At 38.8% G+C, this 20,548-nt stretch overlaps 5 protein-coding genes and 3 long non-coding RNA genes across 10 annotated transcripts in view; 6 read left to right on the top strand and 2 right to left on the bottom strand.

Annotated features, from left to right (window-relative positions):
* Positions 1-12,926, top strand: part of LOC104762440 (glutaredoxin-C1-like) — a 15,369-nt gene extending 2,443 nt beyond the window's left edge. Inside the window, exons 4-5 of the mRNA XM_019240317.1 lie at positions 4,896-4,898; positions 12,853-12,926. Of these exons, the coding sequence (XP_019095862.1) occupies positions 4,896-4,898; positions 12,853-12,911 (62 nt within the window). The 3' untranslated portion in view covers positions 12,912-12,926. The remainder of the gene's footprint in view (positions 1-4,895; positions 4,899-12,852) is intronic.
* On the top strand, positions 7-4,900 carry LOC104762438. 2 transcript variants are annotated; one of them, XR_002036505.1, is made up of 23 exons: positions 7-144; positions 226-325; positions 412-546; positions 636-706; positions 846-928; positions 1,008-1,093; positions 1,185-1,329; positions 1,416-1,525; positions 1,688-1,767; positions 1,878-2,002; positions 2,214-2,277; positions 2,373-2,474; positions 2,561-2,687; positions 2,763-2,819; positions 2,881-3,028; positions 3,336-3,390; positions 3,554-3,642; positions 3,721-3,795; positions 3,874-3,943; positions 4,047-4,217; positions 4,305-4,403; positions 4,646-4,791; positions 4,873-4,900. It is a non-coding gene; the product is annotated as an uncharacterized LOC104762438 (long non-coding RNA). The 2 variants fall into 2 exon arrangements; XR_002036506.1 differs by lacking the exon at positions 4,873-4,900 and having other exon boundaries at positions 4,646-4,797.
* LOC109125265 lies at positions 6,114-10,463 on the top strand. The gene is made up of 3 exons (XR_002036508.1): positions 6,114-6,129; positions 10,246-10,321; positions 10,404-10,463. It is a non-coding gene; the product is annotated as an uncharacterized LOC109125265 (long non-coding RNA).
* On the top strand, positions 9,203-10,137 carry LOC109130603. The gene is made up of 6 exons (XR_002036507.1): positions 9,203-9,236; positions 9,325-9,392; positions 9,505-9,599; positions 9,680-9,774; positions 9,854-9,996; positions 10,116-10,137. It is a non-coding gene; the product is annotated as an uncharacterized LOC109130603 (long non-coding RNA).
* On the top strand, positions 13,007-14,255 carry LOC109124871 (glutaredoxin-C1-like). 2 transcript variants are annotated; one of them, XM_010485718.2, is made up of 4 exons: positions 13,007-13,352; positions 13,597-13,685; positions 13,775-13,873; positions 13,995-14,255. In XM_010485718.2, exons 1-4 carry the CDS (start codon positions 13,276-13,278, stop codon positions 14,075-14,077), a joined length of 348 nt encoding a protein of 115 aa, XP_010484020.1. In that variant the 5' UTR covers positions 13,007-13,275; the 3' UTR covers positions 14,078-14,255. The 2 variants fall into 2 exon arrangements, with proteins under 2 accessions (XP_010484020.1, XP_010484019.1); XM_010485717.2 differs by having other exon boundaries at positions 13,008-13,352; positions 13,992-14,255.
* Positions 14,351-15,788, bottom strand: LOC104762436 (diphthine methyltransferase homolog). Its single transcript, XM_019240318.1, has 2 exons — positions 15,370-15,788; positions 14,351-15,155 (listed from the first exon to the last, which is right to left on the bottom strand). Exons 1-2 carry the CDS (start codon positions 15,682-15,684, stop codon positions 14,460-14,462), a joined length of 1,011 nt encoding a protein of 336 aa, XP_019095863.1. The 5' UTR covers positions 15,685-15,788; the 3' UTR covers positions 14,351-14,459.
* On the top strand, positions 15,858-17,389 carry LOC104762437. The gene is made up of 5 exons (XM_010485716.2): positions 15,858-16,028; positions 16,243-16,347; positions 16,543-16,798; positions 16,916-16,993; positions 17,124-17,389. Exons 1-5 carry the CDS (start codon positions 15,873-15,875, stop codon positions 17,249-17,251), a joined length of 723 nt encoding a protein of 240 aa, XP_010484018.1. The 5' UTR covers positions 15,858-15,872; the 3' UTR covers positions 17,252-17,389.
* LOC104762435 (protein ROOT PRIMORDIUM DEFECTIVE 1-like) lies at positions 18,449-20,522 on the bottom strand. Its single transcript, XM_010485712.2, has 2 exons — positions 20,301-20,522; positions 18,449-20,049 (listed from the first exon to the last, which is right to left on the bottom strand). The coding sequence occupies exon 2, from the start codon at positions 20,018-20,020 to the stop codon at positions 18,533-18,535; it is 1,488 nt and encodes a 495-aa protein (XP_010484014.1). The 5' UTR covers positions 20,021-20,049; positions 20,301-20,522; the 3' UTR covers positions 18,449-18,532.

The following is a 20,548-nucleotide window of genomic DNA, read 5'->3' as shown; positions in this document are numbered from 1 at the left end:
TCTTTGTTGCTCTCTGCGACTGAGAGCGAACAAGCGCTCTGCGAATTGTCTTAGTGGGAGAACATCGCCGCCGGTGGTGTCTCGGGACTATGATGAAGAAGCCGATGAATGAAGATCCCATTGTTCGATTCCAACTAAATTTAAGTAAGCTTCTCTCTCTCTCTCTCTCTGGCCTTTTCCTTCGTCTCTGATTAATGGATTCTAACTGAGTATTACACTTGTTAGGTCTTAATTGTCTTGGGCGGAGAAGCAAAATCAGCGGATTCCGAGAGCGATGGAGGATCGGATCAAAGAAAAGACGACGAGCCCTTCTTCTTCTTCTTTGGTACTCTCTGATCTCGCTTTCTTCTCTTTCCATAATTCTTCTTCTTGTTTGCAAATTCTCATACTTCTCTGTCTTTTTTTTTCTAGGGTTTTTTTTAGACAAGATTGCAAAACCATGATCGAGACGTGTATTTATGTCTGAAGCCAGAACTAAGGGGAGAGATTGTGTCTGCTACATGTTCTTGCTTCCTCCTCAACCACCAATTCATCAACTCCTCCACGGTTTGGCTTCCAATTTTGCTTATTTCTTTCGTTTTCATCTCTGTTGAATTGTTTCTCTAATTAAGATTTGTTTTTTTTTTTTAAGCCAGCGACCAAGTAGATTCAGAACACGGTCGCCGGCGTTCCTACCGTACCAGCATCAATCGATCTGATTTTGAAGGTACCTATGTTACAGTTTTCATTCCCTTACATATAAACAATTGATGAAGCTAAATTGCTGTTGTGTCTTTACTTCTCAGATTTTGAGTTTTCTAATTTGGTAAGCTTCTTACTTTCTTGTGTTTTGTTTCTTTTTGCAGATTGAACCATTCCATACCTTTTGCTACCCTAGATGCCGAGGAGCTCTCTGGTGCCCATCCTGCTCATGTACTACGAAGCTTTGGTGTGTGTGTCTCTCTTTACTTCTCAGATTTTGAGTTTTGTAGTTTGGTAAGCTTTTTACACATGTTGTTACTTGTTAGGTATTGAACGGGCCAATTTCTGAAAAGGAATTAGCAAATACGACGACGACACGAGCCCGTCTTCTCCTTCTTCTTCTTCATGTTTGGTACTCTCTGATATCTCTCTTTCTCTCTGTTCTTCTTCTTCTTTTTGTTTTGCAATTCTCATACTTGTCTCTCTCTGATTTTTGTTTTTAGGTTTTTTTTTTTGGAGAAGATTGCAAAACTATCATCAGCTGAGACGTGTAGGAGAGATTGCGTGTCTGCTAATCTATTCTTGCTTCCTCAATCCTCACCCACCAATTCAACTCGTCTAGATCTCTTTCTCTTCTCCTCCCCCACGGTTTGTCTTCCCAATTTGTGCTTCTTGTTCCTTTTCTTCGTTTTTGATTTCTGTTGATTGGTTTTTTTTCTTTTTTTCTTGTGAAGCGACGAAAGTAGATTCAGAACACGGTCGCTATGCTAGGGTTTGAAGAACTGACGAAGAAGATTCAGAACCAACATTGAGATGCCTTACAATAACAACATCAAACAAACTGGTTCCTCTTGTTACTCTCTTTTATGTTCTGTTTTCATATATTAGCCACCCTTATACTCTTTTTTTTTTCTTTGTTTGTTATGTATCGTATCACCTTGTCTCTACTCTCATCAGAATCCAACCATTGACTTAATTTTTTTCTGTGTTTTGTTTTGTTTTGCAGATTGAACCCTAGATGCCGACGAGCTAGCTCTCTGGTGCTCATCCTGCTCTTGAAGTACTACGACAGAGCTCTCTGGTCTGGTGTGTGTCTTTACTTGTCAGACTTTGAATTTTGTAATTTGGTAAGCTTACTATTACTTAAGTTTCTCTTGTATTTCGTATCTGAGCTTTTTTACTTTCCTGTGTGATAGGTTTATAGTGCAGCCGGGAAAGTGGATTTGGATCTTCCAATCATAACACGCTTTTGGATCATCTGACTGGAGAGAACCCCTTCAATGTTAAAGTTGCTCAAGTGGATGAAACATAGAACTCTCACGTACTAGTAGCCTATCAAAAAACCTTTATTGCTACTGCGAAGTTGTATTACTCTCAAGTCTAACTTCTCTGTTCTATGTTGCATCCATTATATATTGGTGGACTGCTTCTTCTCCCACGTCCCCCATGAATTTGGTCTCCATAACCCGTTGAAATCTCCACTGGTTTGTTCTATATTCGAAAATACTTATGGTCATGTTTTTTTTGTACAGATACCTCTTGTATGGAGATGGAGATATCTCGACAAAGGCAGATCATTTGCTCGCTTTACCTAAGGTAACACATTCTTCCTAGATGTTTGTATTTGATAATTTTGATGACAACTCTGTTTTGTGCCTTGTTTTGAAACCATAGATTTGTGTGTGATGCAGGTAACAATTGTTAGAGCATTTAATTTCCCGCTGGAGATGCCACCACTACTTCAACTGATGGGGGGCATTATAAACAAACCTCTTCTTAGAGTGGACAGCAAGGTACGGTATTAATTATTCTTCACATTGAATATAGTCTCTTACCTAATTGTATCTCTGTTTGAAATAATACAATGTTACTTGGCTAGGTAAGCATTGTAATGGAGCTATGGAGTTGGGTGGAATGGAAGATAAATCTACAGAAGGAGAGCCAAGTGATGTTTGTTCAGTTGACTGGGTGGAGTTGAGGAGGCTGCAAACTCAAAAAAGGCCAAGGTTCGATCCTTCTTCTTGATTTTTGAGATTTATTTCGTGTGTGGATTGATCGTCTTATTTCGTGTGTGTGTTCAGCAGGCCGACAAAGGCCCAATAACAACAACTTCAGCCCATCAAACAAGACATGCCCAGGTGAATTTTTCAGCCCTTCTATTTTTTTTTTAATTTTTATAATCATTTAAAAATTTCTCAGGTCCGCGAAGGCGTGAATAGAGAGTGAGAGAGAGCACTGAGCATTCACCGCCGTACTGGTGTAACGGTACCAGCAGCAATTCATCTTCTCTCCTCCATGGTTATGTGTAGAGTGGCTGAGACGAGAGCTATGGACTAGTTTGGGTCAGGTAATTTTTTTATTTGTCTTTGTATTGTCTAAATTCAGTCACTCTATTTTGGGTCAATTTTAACCGAGCTTGGGAAAGGTTAGGACTACTATTTACATTATCATTCATGTCCTACCAGAATTCTGATTTTCCTTTGGTTTTTCTGCATCTTGTAATCTTTTCTCTCTTTTCATCCTCCTTCTCATATTTCTTTGTTTGCAATTCTTTCTTTGTTTACAATTAGATTTGGTACTCTCTACTCTCAGTTGGCTCTTTGTTTGCAATTCCCATATTTCTCTCTTTCTTTGTGATGTTCTGTGTTGAGTAGCGAGGCCAGGGATATGGTGGGGCTGGTTAAAATCGAAGACTGTTGGCCATGGAAGGTACATTACACTTTATGTTCAGTTTTTTTCTCTCTGCTTTTTCTACCCTTGAGCTCAATTTTGGGATTCTCTTGGTGGCTTTACTAATAAATGAGTCTCCGTTGGCGAAGGTATTTTTGTAAATGCTTGGTTTCTAATGGTCTTCTACGCTTTTTTCTCTCAGGTTGGTGAATACTCAACAGCTTCCGGCTGAGGATATTATGGATTTACTCCTGAACAGCTTGTCATAATGTTGTGTCCAAGGATGGAGGGGTAAGTTTGCATAGTTGCACTCATGAGGCGTGCTTATATATGTCTGGTTATTTTTATCTCTTGTTCAAATTTCCTCAGGAGAACTACCTAAAGAAAGGTATCACTGGACATGATGATGACTTGCTACAGCGCAAGACCATTATATTGTTTCTGGTATGAAGATGCCCATTTGCTATTTGTCCTTTGTTGCTTATGTTTTCGCTGCTCACCTTATAGTACACTCCCTTGCAGATTGATTTTTTTAGATGTGCACATGATCCATGTAGACCAGGAGTCAAAGATTCAGTTCATCAGTGTCAAGGTGCTTCTTTTGTTCGATTATATTTTGTAGGCCAGAAAGGCCAATGACGAAAATTTATTGTTTATTTTGTTTTTAACACTTGATGATATATGTTGATGTTCAGGTCCGTATGGTGGTGATTCGTGACAATATCCAAACTGCTAGGGATCTTGCTTAGGAGTGTGGAATATTAACTTCAGATGCATATGCCTCTGAGCCTACTATGAGAAGAAGACAAGGGCATGTTGTTGATGTGACAGGAGATGGGATAAATGATGCCCCTGCATTACACGAGGTATAGATACGTTTCTCTTTCCCGAGTATTTCATTAGACAGCCGATCAGTTTCTCATTCGTGTGGAACTTTTTGAATGGATTTGCAGGCAGATATTGGTCGTTCTATGGGAATAGGAGGAACCGAAGTGGCTAAGGAGAGTTCGGATATCATCATCTTGGATGACAACTTCGCTTCAGTTGTCAAGGTTTGCTCAAATTCACCTTTTTCCTCATTATAGTTTCCTTCCTTGTCTCAAGGTCTGAAAAGCACATAATCTACCTCATTACGAAAATTATTCTGGATCCATGTAGATGGCGCAAATGATGAGATCGCTCCATTATTCTAATTTTGCTTTTGTTCCTTTTTTACGTTTCGATCTCTGTTGGCTGGTTTTGTAAGATGTTTTTTTTGGGTTATTTTGTCTTGTTTGTGATGTTCTGTGTTCAGTGAGCTATGGAGTTGGGTGAAATCGAAGACAGTTGGCAAGAGAAGATACATAAGGAGCCAAGTGAAGAGCCGAGATGTTTGTTCAGTTGACTGGTGGACTTGAGGAGGCTGCTTGCTTGCAGACCAAAGTCAAACTCAAAGCCAAGGTTTGTTTTTTTTTTTTTCTCTTTCTCTTTTTTTTTTCCACTGAGCTCAAATTAGGATTCTCTTGGCGGTTTTGCTAACAGGTAAGCCTCCCAATTGTTGTTAGAAGGTATTTTTTTTGTTTCTGCGTCATCTCCTTAGTGTTGTTGTTTGACCTAGATTCGTTTTTCGCTTCTTGTGTGTTGTTGTTTCATTTGTGAATGCAAGGCTTTTAACGGTCTTCTTTGTTTTTTTCTCTCAGGTTGGTGAAAACACATGCTAGACATCAATCCAAGTAAGTAAACTACTCAATTGGTCAAGGTATATTTGGTTTCTGTTTCATCTCCTTTGTCCTTCCACATATTGTTTCATTAGCATAATGGTTTTGATTGCTGTTTCACTCTATCATTTTGGTTTCAATAGTACTGAAGTGTGGCTTATTATGGATTTGTTGCAGATTGTACATGATGAGCTACTGAAACTGATGGGTGGAGGAGAAAGTATCTGAGCTACCAGCATTTCAGCTTCTCTCTCTCTCTCCACGGTTTGGCTTCCAGTTTTGCCCATGTTGAGTTATTATGATCTCAGTTTGTTGAGTTATTATTTCTCAAATTGTTTGTTCTCAGACAAATCCCTTTTGTATGGAGATATCTCGAAAAAGACCAGCTCATATGCTCGCCTTACTAACGTAACACACACAAATTTTATTTAAGTTCTTGTTCTGATTACCAAATTGATGTCTGAATGTGATCCATTTAAAAGAGTGTCTTCATTTGACTTAATTTTTGTGTTTTTGTTTTTGTAGATTGAATCATTCCAAACCTTTTTGCTACTGTAGATGCCGAGGAGCTATCTGGTTCAAGTACTACGGAGGTTTGGTGTGTGTGTTTAGTTCTGAGATTGAATTTTGTATTTGGTAAGCTTCTTACTAAAGTGCTGTTGTGTTTGGTCTCTGAGCTTTTTACTTCTGTGTTATGTTTGTAATGCAGGGAAAGCGGATAAAAATCTTCGAATCATAACACGCTTTTGGATCCTCTCAATGGAGAACTCAGGTACTAGCCTACCAAAACCTTTATTGCTACTGCGAAGTTGTATCCGTCTCAATTTTAACTTTTCTTTTCCTATGTTGGCCATTTTATATTTGTGGACAACTTCTCCCAGTGCCCCCATGCATGGTTCTCCATAACCCTTTCAAAGCTCCACAGAGGTATCATATGGTTTGTTCTTGTTGTGTTATTACTTTCTCAGTTTGTTTCTGTATACGAAGATACTAAATTTATGGTCATGTTTTTCTTTTTTACAGATACCTCTTGTATGGATATATCTCGACGAATGCAGCTCATATGCTCGCCTTACCTAAGGTAACACATTCTTCCTAGATGTTTGTATTTGGTGACAACTCTGTTTTGTGCTTTGTTTTGAAATCATAGATTTGTGTTTGATGCAGGTAAGGATTATTACACCTTTTAATTTTGTGTTCCGTAGATGCCAAGGAGGGTGCTCATCCAGCTGAAGTTCAGAGCTTTGGTGCGTGTGTTTACCCGATCATCATCGCTGCCCCCTCCCCCTCCCTCCTAGGGTTTGATTTCTAAATCTTATTTTTACTTGTCCTTCTGTTTTTGTAGATTTTGGTGATTGATAGCTGGTTTGCTCTCTTCTTTTTTTTTTTGAAATTTTGTCACTCGTTTCCTCTGCTTCATTATAGCTTCTGAATTTTCACTTCGGGTTTATTTATTTAATTTTCGGGTTTGTTTTGTTGATTTAAATTTTTGGAAGGTGCTATGATTGATCGGTGATATGGGCTTTGAATGGAAGGGTTTTTATCGGGTAACTTCTTTGTGTGTGTGTTTTCAGGAGGAATGGGATCCGTGTCTCTTGATGCTTGGTCATGCTAAGGTTGACGCTAAAGATGGAATTTTCTATGATGCTAAACATGGTAACCTCATATATTTTGATAAAGATGCAGTACAGAGATTAATGTTTTTTTTAACTCTAATCCAATGTACTTCATTCTACAACATGTACCGTAGGGTTGGATTGAATTGTGTATACGACTGTAGCATGTTTAGTTTGTGAAATTGTTGGAACAAAGTTACATGTTCACTTAAGAATTTTCACTTTGGTTCTCTGGTTTTTTCTTTTCTTCTAACTACATGTTAATGTTTACTTATCGTTTTTGTTGTTTCAGGTTTTTGATGATGCTTTTATCTATCAGTGTTGGCTTTGACTGATCTTCCTCAGGCGTTCTCATGGGTTCCTTGCTCTAAAACACATCTCTATTATTTGTTTCTTAATATTCACTTTGGTTCTATGGTTTTTTCTTCTTCTCATTACATGTCATTATATTTACTTGTTGTTTTTTGTTATTTCAGAGTTTGGATGATGCTTTTATAAATCGGTGATGGCTTTGACTCATCAGACCAGATCAGCAGTTGGTGAAGGTATATTTTGTTTCTGTTTCATCTCATTTGTCCTTAATCCTTCCCCCATACTTTTTTCCATTAGCATAATGCTTTTTATAGTTGTTTCACTCTATTGTTTTTGGTTTCAATAGTACTCAAGTGTGGCTTATCATTGATATGTTGCAGATTGTACATGATGAGCTACTGAAATTGATGGGCGAAGGACAAGTATCTGAGCTACACTTCCTTGTACTCAGAGCTGCATTCACCGGGCTACCAGCAATTCAGCTCCTCTCTCTCCACCATGGTTTTGCTTCCAATTTTGCTCAAGTTCCTTTCTTCGTTTTGATCTCTGTTGAGTGGTTTTCTAAGATTTTTGTTTGGTTGTTTTGTCTTTTTGTGATGTTCTGTGTTGAGTAGCGAGACGAGAGATATGGAGTTGGTTGAAATCGAAGACTTTTGGCCATGGAAGATACATTACAGAAGGAGCCAAGTGAAGTGCCGAGATGTCTGTTCAGTTGACTGGTGGACTCAAGGAGCCTGCTTGCAGAGAATTCTCAAAGGTAAAGGTTCGATTTTTTTCTGTTTTTTATTTACCATTGAGCTCAATTTAGGGGCGGTTTTGCTAACATGTGAGAAGGTTTGTTCAGTCTGTTAGTGACCAAGCCGTTGTCATGGGAGTCATTCGTGGAGTCAGACCAGATCAGCAACTGGTCAAGGTATTTTTTGTTTCTGTTTCATCTCCTTAGTCCTTCCCCATATTTTTTCATTAGCATAATGGTTTTTATAGCTGTTTCACTCTTATCATTTTGGTACTGAAGTGCGGCTTATCATGGATATGTTGCAGATTGTACATTATGAGCTACTGAAATTGTTGGGCGGAGGAGAAAGTATCTGAGCTACACTTCCTTGTACTCAGAGCTGCATTCACCGGGCTACCAGCATTTCAGCTTCTATCTCCTCCACGGTTTGGCTTCCAATTTTACTTCTTTTTTTTCGTTTTGGTCTCATTTGAGTGGGTTTCTAATATATATTTTGAAGCGATGAAGTAGATTCAGAACATGGTCGCCGGCGTTCCTACAGTAACAGCATCAAACTGATTTTGAAGGTATGTATGTACAGTTCTCCCTTCACTTAATGTCAGAACTTTTAAAGAAATATATAAAAAAAATTGACGGAGCTTCTTCTAATTCTTTATTTTTTTGTGTGCAGATCGGAGATATGCTATGGTTTGAAGAATGAATGAAAAGATTCAGAACCAACACAAAGATTAACTTCGCCTTACAGTAACAACTTCAAACTGGTTACTCTTTATGTTATGTTATATACTATCACCTTATACTCTTTATGTTATATAACTTATCACCCTCTCTCTACTCTCAGAATCCTTGACTTAGTATATATTTTGTGTTTTGGTTTGTGCAGATTAAACCATTCCATACCTTTTGCTACCCAGATGCCGAGGAAGAGCTATCTGGTGCTCATCTTGCTGAAGTACAGAGCTTTGGTGTGTGTGTCCTTACTTCTCAGATTGAATTTTGTATTTGGTAAGCTTCTTACTAAAGTGCTGTTGTGTTTGGTCTCTGAGCTTTTTTTACTTTCATGTGTCATTTTTATAGTGCAGGGAAACTGGATTGGATCCTTCTAATCATAACACGCTTTTGGATTCCCTGATTGGAGAACCTTTCAATATTAATGTGATGCAACATGAACTCAGGTACTAGCCTACCAAAACCGTTCTTTGTGCTTTCAATATTTGTATCCGTCTCAGTTCTAACTTTTATTTTTCCTCTGTTCTATGTTGCAGCCTTTATATTTGTGGACAGCTTCTCCCAGTGCCCCCATGCATCTGGTCTCCATAACCCTTTCAAATCTCCCTAGAGGTATCATATGGCTTTGCTTGGGGCTTGGTGAATTCTCTATCCATTTCTTCTTGTTGAGTTATTATTTCTTAGTTTGTTTGTTCTACATATGATGATACTAAACTCATGTTCATGTTCTCATACAGATACCTTTTGTATGGAGATATCTCGACAAAGACCAGCTCATATGCTCGCCTTATTAAGGTAAACGCACACAAATTTTATTTAAGTTCTTGTTCTGATTAAAAGAGTGTCTTCATTTGACTTAATGTTTGTGTTTTTGTTTTTGCAGATTGAATCATTCCAAACCTTTTTGCTACTGTAGATGCCGAGGAGCTATCTGGTTCAAGTACTACGGAGGTTTGGTGTGTGTGTTTACTTCTCAGATTGAATTTTGTATTTGGTAAGCTTCCTACTAAAGTGCTGTTGTGTTTGGTCTCTGAGCTTTTATTTTCCTATGTTATGTTTGTAGTGCAGGGAAACCGGATTGGATCTTCGAATCATAACACGCTTTTGGACCCTCTCAATGGACAACCTTTCATTTAAGTCACTGAAACAGGAAATCAGGTACTATCCTACCAAAACCTTTATTGCTACTGCAAAGTTCTATCCGTCTCAATTCTAACTTTCCTGTGTTATGTTTGTAGTGCAGGGAAACCGGATTGGATCTTCGAATCATAAAACGCTTTTGGATCCTCTCAGTGGACAACCTTTCATTAAAATCAATGAAACAGGAAATCAGGTACTAACCTACCAAATCCTTTATTGCTACTGCGAAATTGTATTCGTCTAAATTCTAACTTTTCTGTTCTGTGTTGCAGCCATATTTATATTTGTGGACAGCTTCTCCCAGTGCCCCCATGCATGGTTCTCCAGGGGAAGTGGATTGGATCTTCGAATCGTAACACGCTTTTTGGATCCTCTGATTGGAGAGAACCTTTCAATCTTAAAGTGGATGCAACAGGTACTAGCCTACCAAAACCGTTCTTCGTACTGCCAATTTGTATCCGTCTCAATTCTGACTTGAATTTTTCCTCTGTTCTATGTTGCAGATACTAAACTCATGTTCTTGTTTTCATACAGATACCTTTTGTATGGAGATATCTCGACAAAGACCCGCTCATATGCTCGCCTTACCTAAGGTAACACAAATTTTATTTAAGTTCTTTTTCTGATTACCAAATTGATGTCTGAATGTGTTTCTGATTACCAGTTTTGTTCATACATTTGGCGTTTTCTTTACTCCCTGGGTTAAGGAGGCTTCTTGCAAAGCAAACTCAAAGGCCAAGGTTCAACTTTTTTCTTTGTTTTTGTTTTTTGTTTTTGCCCTTGAGCTCAAAACTTGATTTCTCTTGGTGGTTTTGCTAACAGGTGAGTCTCGCAGTTGTTAGAAGGTGTTAGTGACCAAGCCATTGGGATGGGAATCATTCGTGGAGTCAGACCAGATCAGCAGTTGGTGAAGGTATTTTTGGTTTCTGTTTCATCTCCTTCGTCCTTCCACATATTTTTCATTAGCATAATGGTTTTGTATAGCTGTGTCACTTTATCGTTTTGGTTTCAATAGTACTAACGTGTGGCTTATCATGGTTATGTTGCAGATTGTACATGATGAGCAAGTCAAATTGATGGGTGGAGGAGAAGAATCTAAGCTACACTTCCTTGTACTCAGAGCAGGATTCACCGGGCTACCAGCATCTCAGCTTCTCTCTCTCCTACACGGTTTGGCTTCCAGTTCCCAAGGAAGTGACCTTTTAGTTTTATCAAATAATCCTAACATCCTAACTGGTTATCATTTTGTTTCTTCAGGTTTCTACAAAATACCATCTTTATGCCATTGTGGAGCGTCTTGGGTCATTACTCCTCTTATGTGATGTCATTTCCTTACACATGACATGGACATGATCATGACTTGCTACTGCGCAAGACCATTTTATTGTTTCTGGTATGAAGATGCACATTTGTTTTTTTTCCTGTGTTGCTTAAGTTTTCTCTGCTCACTTTCTCATTAGGCGTGTTGTGTTTTTTTTTTCTCATCACAGAGGTTTCCTTCGGAAGCTTGCCATGATCTCTCTTTGATGGATAAAAAAACAGAGGTTTGTAGTGAAAACAGTTTAATTAGAATCTGGCTCTTTCCACTTTGACAAGTGTAACGTCAACTGCAATTTAACTTTGGTCTGACATAATTTTGCCTATTTGGAAACTATTATCGACAGGGTATCAAAGCAGGTTGGTATGATGGAGAAAGCATTGCATTTCCAGTGATTCTTGTCACAGGTAATGTTAACTTCTTTCACTTAATATGGGAATCTTTTATAATGACTCTTAGTGTTGTTCTGATGCATTTTGTCTCCTCTGCAGCTGTCAGTGACTACAAACAGCCTCTCCATTTTCAAAACTTGAGTGATGAAAAGAGAAACATACATCCAGAGGTAAAGATTTGCACCAATGTCATACCTCTCAAGTCTCAACATGGGAAATCAGGTAGGTGATCTGTTCTCTCCTTTTCAATTTGTTTTTGTCCATGTGTCTAATCGAAATTAAAATGTTATCTGGCCACTCCCTTGTCCTTGATAAGTCTATAGCATGACTGGAGAGAGCAAAATCGTGTGTTTTTTTTCCTATCATAATAAAATAAAACTTGTTGACTTTCTCGTCCCGCTTTTTGGTGATTCAAGAGGTGGTGGTGCTGCTTTGAGTGTCAAAGGAGGTTTGTGTTCTTCTTCTTTGATCAACTATGTCATAGAAAGTTACTTAATTAACGTTTGATGTTGATCGTTCACTCTTAATTGGGTGTCAATAGGTATCGGGGAAGACGATTAAACGGGTAAGATGTGGAGAGCGAATGGAGGATCTTGAACCCTTTTATCCTGATCGAATGGCTGAACGAATTCTTTGATGAATGGCAACAGAAGCTGTAAGTTCTTTCAACCATTACAATTTTGTCTTGCTTGTGTGTTTACACATACTCAGGTTCTGAAACAAATTTTTACATACAAACGGATAAGTCCATGAACTTAAACTTATATTTTGTGGCATTTTTGCTTGGTTCCCTCTTTTTTTCTGCCGTATGCTGCATCCTTCAGTAGTCTATTCTATGATCATATGCAACTGATGAAGCCACGGTTGGAGACCATCCCGGAGGAAATACAAAACAAGGTATGTAAACTTTTCCATTACAGCCATACATCATGTGATTCCTCCTCACTTTTGCTACTCTGCCAATAGCTTTATGTTCACTTTTGCTAATCGATTTGCACTGACTACATGTCTACTCAGCTTTAGCTCCGAATTTCCTTATCTAATTTTCTCCATATCTTCCCCCCTATTTCCGTTCAGGGCATGGTCGCCGTTACGATGGCAGAAGGTCAAAAAAAAAAGATGAAGAATTCATTTATAGAGTAAGCTGCTTTAAAATTTAAACTTCTTTTGACCAGAAATCAGTTTCTCTTCGGAGTGTTAAACTTCTTTTGGTCATTAAGATTTGGAGTTTATGTCAAAATTACCCCTCGTTGATCATAGTTGGGAGCAAGTGCGTTATATGTCATATTATACTTGAGCTCGATGAGACAAGTAAGAAATAAAATCTAATAATAATGATGATATTTCTCGACAAACCTGAATCATATCGATGCTATTTGCTTGATCATAGTGGACTGGCCAGAGTGCTGTTCCAAGCGTCTTCATCAAAGGAAAACATATCGGTGGAAGCGATAGTAAGCGAAAATTTTAGACATCTCTGCACCTTAATTTAGACTATGGTCGAAAATCAAAGCTGAAAAATGAAACTGGTCATTTGTGGTTGCTCTGTATTTTACACGAGTGATGGAGAGTAACAATAACATCAAAAGTGTGCTCTTCACGTTGCTGGTGTTTGGTTAATGGGAAACTTGATCCCGAGTAAAAAAGCTGTTGGAAGTTTCTAGACCACTGGACATTGGCTTTGTGTTATTATTATAGCAAGACTTTTTAACTTCTCAAGTTGACTTCGTACAGATGTGCTAATTTAACTAAAATCCAATCTCGAAGCAATTTGACTCGATTCAACCAGAAAAGAAAAAAGTAAACAACAGCTTTGATCCAACAGTTCTTCGAGCTTGATTCAATTCAATTTCTTGTTTTTATCAGTATGATTGGCAAGAAACACCTGTAAGAGTTTGCTTTTGACTGAATTCTGTTAGATCCTTAAAAAGGTATAGTCTTTACTCTCTAGCTAGAATTGATTGGGTTCTAAGTGAAAAAACGGATGAGCAAGGAAGAGATGGAGACGGCGATGAACAAGACCAAAGAGATTGTCTCCTCGTACCCGGTCGTTGTCTTCAGGTTATATATGCTTTTGTTGTTTCTGAGGTTTTCATTTACCAATCCGTTGGATCGTCATATCTTGTTCTTTTTGCAATTATCATCGATTCACTCTGGTTAATTCTGGGTTTCAATTCTCAACTTCAAAAAGTTTCATTAGCTTATGTTGTTGACTCTTTTCCCACTTTTTGAGTTGGTCTTAATGTCACTTGTGAAGTGTGAACTGTGAAGTCTTAAGTTTTGAACTATATTTTCTCTTTCGCAGCAAGACTTACTGTCGTTATTGCCAGAGGGTGAAGCAGCTGCTTACACAACTTGGAGCAAGTTTTAAAGTACTTGAGCTCGATGAGATAAGTAAGAAACAAAATTTCTAACAATAATGAAGCTATTTATCGACAAACCTGAATCATATTGATGCTATTGCTTGTTCTTCTTTAAAACAGGCGATGGAAGTGAGATCCAATCAGCTTTGTTAGAGTGGACTGGCCAGAGCACTGTTCCAAGCGTCTTCATCAAAGCGAAACATATCGGTGGAAGCGATAGTAAGAGAACATTTTAGACAACCTCTCTTTCTCTGCACCTTAATTTAGACTATGGTCGAAAATCAAAGCTGAAAAATTAAACTGGTCATTCATTTTTTGGTTGCTCTGTTTTTTGCAGAAGTGATGGAGACTTACAAGCAAGGCAAGCTTGTGCCTCTCCTTACTAAAGCTGGTGCTCTTGCCAATATCCCTTCCAAGCTTTGATGTAACCGGTGTGGTGTATGGGGACTTCTCATTGTTATGTTTAGATCATGAAAATGTATTTGTCAATTAACCCAAATAAAAGAACTATCCTTTTTCTTTGTTAACTCTGTTTAGGCAAAACATCCGAAAGTTTGGTTAGGTTAATGAAATAAAGATTTGGGCTAACTGTTGTACTCTCCTTTGCTGAACCACACTGGACGACATTGGCGGAGTTGTTATAGCAAGAATTTTGCTTCTGTATTCAACTACGCAAATTAAGGACTATGTGCTGACTTAACCAAATCCAATCATGAAGCTCTTATTGAAAACTCAGTGATTCGAAATTTGACAATCTAGGCAACAACAATAATACAATAGCAATGTGATATCCGAACTTCAGAGCTCAAATGCAGTTTTCTGGCATCCATAACCGAAGAAGCCGATCATAGAACGAACAAGTTGCCACAACGCTTTGCTTCTGATTTTTCCCTCTGTACCAATCTGCTCCATAAGCAAGAGAATCATGCTTGTTATAACTCTCCAACACTTCACCTTTCCCATCACTAACCTTCGCTACAGCAAAACCGTTGTGCACACAAGCCGTCAATACAACACCGCTCAGAGAAGGATGATGCTTGATTCTCCACACTCCTCCGCCTAAAGACAACGATGTTTCGTTCACAGGTCTCGTAACAGACCTCGTGTCCCAAACTCTTAGTGTTTCATCATAGCTTCCAGTGAATATAGAGTAAGGATCACTTGGACTTGGGGAAATACAGCAAACACCCATTGTATGAACTTTGGAATTCTGAAAAACACGATTGTCTGCCGGATTACCTCTGATATCCCAACAGCTGAACTTGCAATCATCTGATCCAGTATAGACCAAATTAGGATTGTTGAGATCAAATGAGGCCGTCCAAACCTCAAAGTCATGCCCTTTCCATTGTTGGACTGTTTCTAGATTAGAATCAGTGAATGACACAACTGAAGCAGAGCCATCTGATAAACCAACTACGATTGATGTTGATGATGGATCCCAATCCAAACAAAGACACATTGATGAGCTTATCTTTTCACCAGCGACTTCTCTCAGAGCCTGTTTCAAAGGATAAAACTTTACTCATATCACAAACAAGCTAACAAAACAGAACTTAGATGCACATTAAACAATTGATCCAATTGCATTGAAAGCTTCAATCTTGTTTCAATAGACTACTCATCAGCAGCATCAAAAGAAGAAGTTTTAACCTTAAGTTACCATGTTCATCTACTATAATGAGTTACAAGATTTTAAAAACATTACCTTTAACTTCAGTGTCATCGATCTTGTAAACTCTCAAGCATCCATCAGCATCAGCCTGAGCAAGCGCCACGTTTCCGCCTCCATCGTTGCTGTGACTCCAACGGATATCGAAAACTCCGGCAGTATCAATCTTCTGAAGAAGATTCAAACCAACATCTTCCCCATCTCCGACGTCAAATAGATACACAGACCCAGATCGAGAGGGAGAATCTCCTTCTTGGAGTGTGTAAGTAGAAGCTGCAAGCAAGTTTGAGTAAGGCTCGTGAGGACAGAACTCTACAGCGTCGGCGTTTCCTTCGAGATAGCAATGTGCTGCGTCCATGGCGAACAATTTTTTCCCCGGCGGCTAAAAAACAAAACAGAGAAGAACAAAGCGAAAGGAAGACAGTAACGACGTCGTTTTGGAGTTTAAGAAAAACAAAGAATTGGTCTAATCGACCGGTTAAGACAGATTCGGTCGGTTTAGAAAAAAATTATCGGTTAAAGTTTGATCGCCGACGATTAAGGAAAATGTTCTGGTCGTCTTCTACCTATAGAAGGACTGAAGGAGAAAGCGATTACGGCGGAGGGGGAGATTCGAAATTCATATTTCTCGTTTACTTTGGCGACTTCGACACTGTTAGATCAATGGAAGCGGTAGAAAATTCTGAAGAACCCATCCCAGGCGTGAGATTCTTTTGCTCTCTCTCTCTTATTACGATTCCTTACGCTAGAAACGGGTTTAGGGTTTTATCTCTCAAATGCATTGATCAGGATATTTTGAATTGGCATGATTCTTTTTCGATGTTACGCATTGGCAAATTCGTTGATTTTGAATTTGTTGTTCTGATTGTCATTATGGAAAGTTCAGGTTTTTAAAGTTGTGTTATATATGAATCAGAATTCTTCAAGATTAGCTGGGAATCCAAACTGGGGAACAGCAACTGTTGTTGGGGTCTTTGCAGGATTGCTTTATGGAGGCAGCAAAGAGGCTTCTGCTTCTGTGGTATGTTTGCATTCCATTTTTCGGATTCAAGTTGGTTACTTTCAGGGAGGCACTAGATAGATTTAGACGATCTGAGATTCCACTATCTTTGTGTATGCTAGTATTAGTAACTGAACTGAAATCATAACATGGGTTAAGACTTTTTAGCTGAATTTGATCTCCCATGCTAATATCAGTGTCTGTGGTTTGAAACAGAGTAAAGATGCAGAAGTGATGTTGAAGATGGGTAGTACACAGGACAAGCGTGAACAACACAGGTTGATGCGAGATGCTATGGAGAAAAGATTCATCCGAGTAACTCGTGGTTCTCTCATTGGAGGGATGCGTCTTGGGATGTTCACTGCCTCTTTCTTCAGTCTGCAAAACTTTTTAGCTGAGACGCGAGGAGTCCATGATGTTTTCAATGTCGTTGGAGCTGGTTCTGCTACTGCTGCAGTATTTGGCCTAATCAGTACTGATACATCCCACTCTCTTTGCATCCTCTTTTGGACTTGTGGCTTTTTAGATTTAAGAAGATGCAAACTTTTTGTGTCGCTAACGTATCATTATCTTTCTTCAAATATGGCAGTGCCGGGGTCTCTTGCTTGGCGTGCGCCGAATGTGTTGCTTGGTTCAGTTCTTGGAGCCACAGTCTGCTTCCCTCTTGGTAATCACTTTGCGTCTTGCATAAACATGTCTTACAAGTTATTACCATATTAGAGAATGATAGAGAAGCATCCAGGAGTATGTATTGGAAAGTTGGGTAGAACTAAGTGAAAACCACATTGATTCTACAGGGTGGTTACAAGTGAAGCTCATGCAGAAAGCAAACGAAGGCAATAACGAGGGCACAAGCCACCACGGCGAGGTAACAAGTGGTGTTGGCGCAGCCATTGAGAGACTCGAACAACAGTTGAGAAAATAAGACAGGGAACACGCGCACAGTTTTGTATGCTAATTCGCTCTTCTTAAGCCAATGAGAATAAGATAACAAACAGTAGCAACTTGTGTTCTTGTGTAATCAACAATTTTCGAATATATGAATGTCAAAAGGTTGATGATTTTTCTACTCTCTTAACGTTTTCCACTAAACTTCGCAGCTATTTGTACCTTGTCGGAGTCAACCAGAATAATACCTACCCAAAAAACTCTTCCTTCAGATTCTTACACACACACATTACTTATCCTGAAGGCCTCTCACCGCCTAGATGGTAATGGCAAAGGTCGAATCCGTTGGTTTTGTTACCTAACCAAAATCTCGTTCAATACAATTCGTAACCGTAATCTGGTTAACAAAAACGAATTGGTTGTGTCGCCGCCTCGAAACAGACAGGGACAGAAAATCTCTCCGACCATTAGAACTCTGCAACCACGAACCAATCATATTGTCTTAGCTTATACAAAAGTTCCAGTTATTAAGTAAAATTTTAGGGTTCTACAAGAAACGTTAAACTCTCGAAGAATCGATCTGGAAAAATTTTGGCAAAAAAAAATTTGGACCATTTCTCGATTTGTGCGTGTCATCCTTGCGCAGGGGCCATGCTAATCTTCTCTGTATCGTTCCAATTTTATCGGATGTCCCCGAAGGGACAATCACTTAGTCGACTCTACCGATATATAAACACAGCTTCTTCTCTTCACCTGAGCGATGTGGGATTTTTTAACAATGGTAACATCCTTAATGGGCCTATTTAGAAGGCTTTCTCCCTTTCATTCATCGTAAGCCCATTCAAATATTTTAAATTTATATGATCTCCCTATTTGTGGAACAATTTCAAATATGATTATCTTTGTAGAAACAAATCGAGATTCAAATAGTTTGGTAATTAACTAATTTATTTACCACTTGCCATTACATTTCTTACCATATAAGACTATAAGATTAGGAGAGACAGTGTTAACTTAGACAATGTTAACATTGGCTAAAATCAAAAGTGAAAACGGTATTGGTTTTGACAGTTTAGTTACAACTGAAGCTCATGGAGAAAGCAAACGCTGTCGCTAGCAATAGAGACACATTGGTGAAGGCATTGCGAGACTCGACCAACTACAGTTGTGAAATAAGAAAAGAACACGCTTAATTCACTTTTCAATCTTGTATAAAGCCAATAGCACTAAGATAACGACAGAAACGTTATGTTATTGTGTAATTGCGTACAATTTTCTGAGTCTACAATATCAGAACATCGATGTGTTTTTCCTACTCTCACCATGATTCTACACCACTCTTTGCTTCATCACTGTTACTACCAGAAGAAGAAGAAAGCTTTCTACTCCAATACTCTACACTTTCACCATTATTAACCCACGCCTCGTCATCATCTTCTTCGTCGAAATGATATTCCACACCTGAATCTTCTGAATCAAACAAATTCTCAAACACATCTTCATATTCATCATCATCCAGATCACTACTAGTTTCATCTCTGTCATTATCATTGATATAGTCTTCTGTGTTTTTATCACCAAGTATAGCGCCTTTTCTTCTCCGTTCACGTCTATTTCTCTTACCTTCTTGAATAAGATCTACCAAACGTTCTCTGATCACCAATGTATCATCTTTCTCTAGAAGATCACCATTGTCGCTGTATGCTTCGACTAGAAACACAGAGTCTCTCGTGCCTTTTACACTCACATAGAATAGCTCCGGATGCCTCACTATCAACGCTCTTAGCTTGTTTGGTAAAGAAAACTCATTCCTGAAATGTGTCAAATGGTCAATGAGCGTCCTTTTCTCAACCGTTAACCCCAACACCTCTCTTACAACTGCGCAGGCTCGCTTCTCGGCCTCGATTGACTCGCTTGCCAGACACTCAGATGACATTTTGTAAGGACACACATCAGGCGATTCTCTGAATCTTACCAAGAAATCTTGGTGCCGCCTCTTCAAGTTTAAACCTTTACGAAGATTCAAACGCTTGAACTTCAAAGGACGATCAACAATCAAACCCCTATCAACTTCAGGACATGGCATTTGGTTCGCCAACTCTGGATCCCACGAGACAAGCTCAAGTGCTCTTCCGTAGGATGTTTCCACAGTCTTGAACTTGTCCGGATAGTCATTGCAGAGCCTTGACCTGAAATTAGGAGGGAAGCCAAAATCTGGTCCAATGTGAACAAGTTTAGACAAAAGCAACCTGCGGTGAGATGACAACATTAGCAGCTTCTGGAGCTTAGTAGCCAATTTATCAGAAATCTCAGACTTGAGATTCAATTCTTGCATTGCAAGGGAGGATGCAGCCGATGTCATACGGACACAGAGTTGAGATAAAGGCTTAGTGGCATTCATAGGCAAATGTGGTGTAGGTGTTGTAAAAAGCTGGAAGATTGTGGGATACCGACGGATCATGGAGATAATTGCACGAGGGTTCTCGATGCCGAGGTAAGAACGGCACTTGTAGAGGATCTGAATTGGTATGTAATGCTTTGGTTTGGAGAGAAGTAAAGTCTTCAACTTCTGCACAAACCGAACTCTGTTCTGCTTCACTACATGTCTGTCTAAAGATGGACTCCGAACAATCTTGTGAGCTGCACATGAGATGTTTAAAGACAGACTTCCGAGTTTCTTGGAATGGGTTTGAGTACTTCTTATGTTACATCTGCGAATCTCCAGAGGGGTTGAAGGGTGGAGGAAGCTGGAGAAAAAGAAAAGCTTGTCTGAAGTAGAAGGAACCAGTTGAGTAAGCGCCATCATCTACCGATCTCTCAGAATGTCATGATTTCCTAAACAAAAATCAAAGAAAGGATCAAAATTTAAATACCAAACTATCTAACTGTCATCCACAAAACCAAAAAAGCTAATAGAAAATAGGAAACTCAGAAGCAAGCAATTCTCTTAGGCATTTACACAAACACATGGTGTGCAACTATTAGAAGATGATAGATCTCAGGGTCTAAACTTGCCAATTGCAGAATCGACATAACAACAAGCACACATGGACAGAGAGATTCATGGGTTTGAAAAACTTCTATACCTTTTGTGTAAATTGCAGAAGAACAATAAAGATGAACAATTTATGGATTAAAAAAAATAAGATTTTAGCATCTGAAACAATGCTTCAACATTTTGCAATAGAGGTCCTCATCTTTACTTTTGGTTAAAGAATTGACCCCGCACATATTAAAATTGCGAAAATAAACACAAGTGAAGCTGACACAATCTTATGAAACATAACTGGTGGGATCGTGTACGCATCAAGTACATAAAATACATTTATTCCCC

Source organism: Camelina sativa, chromosome 18, assembly GCF_000633955.1.
Source record: "Camelina sativa cultivar DH55 chromosome 18, Cs, whole genome shotgun sequence".
In the NCBI taxonomy this organism is placed as follows: domain Eukaryota; kingdom Viridiplantae; phylum Streptophyta; class Magnoliopsida; order Brassicales; family Brassicaceae; genus Camelina; species Camelina sativa.
This window is presented reverse-complemented; position numbering and strand designations above follow the sequence as displayed.

Bases quoted from the DNA above. Each gene is read 5' to 3' on its own strand.
- LOC109124871 (XM_010485717.2), top strand. From the start codon at position 13,276: ATGAGCAAGGAAGAGATGGAGACGGCGATGAACAAGACCAAAGAGATT. The intron at 13,353-13,596 runs GTTATATATGCT...TCTCTTTCGCAG, and splicing joins TACCCGGTCGTTGTCTTCAG to CAAGACTTACTGTCGTTATT. The intron at 13,686-13,774 runs GTAAGAAACAAA...TCTTTAAAACAG, and splicing joins ACTTGAGCTCGATGAGATAA to GCGATGGAAGTGAGATCCAA.
- LOC104762436 (XM_019240318.1), bottom strand. From the start codon at position 15,684: ATGGACGCAGCACATTGCTATCTCGAAGGAAACGCCGACGCTGTAGAG. The intron at 15,156-15,369 runs GTTAAAGGTAAT...CCTTTGAAACAG, and splicing joins ACAAGATCGATGACACTGAA to GCTCTGAGAGAAGTCGCTGG.
- LOC104762437 (XM_010485716.2), top strand. From the start codon at position 15,873: ATGTTCTGGTCGTCTTCTACCTATAGAAGGACTGAAGGAGAAAGCGAT. The intron at 16,029-16,242 runs GTGAGATTCTTT...TATATGAATCAG, and splicing joins CTGAAGAACCCATCCCAGGC to AATTCTTCAAGATTAGCTGG. The intron at 16,994-17,123 runs GTAATCACTTTG...TTGATTCTACAG, and splicing joins CACAGTCTGCTTCCCTCTTG to GGTGGTTACAAGTGAAGCTC.
- LOC104762435 (XM_010485712.2), bottom strand. From the start codon at position 20,020: ATGATGGCGCTTACTCAACTGGTTCCTTCTACTTCAGACAAGCTTTTC.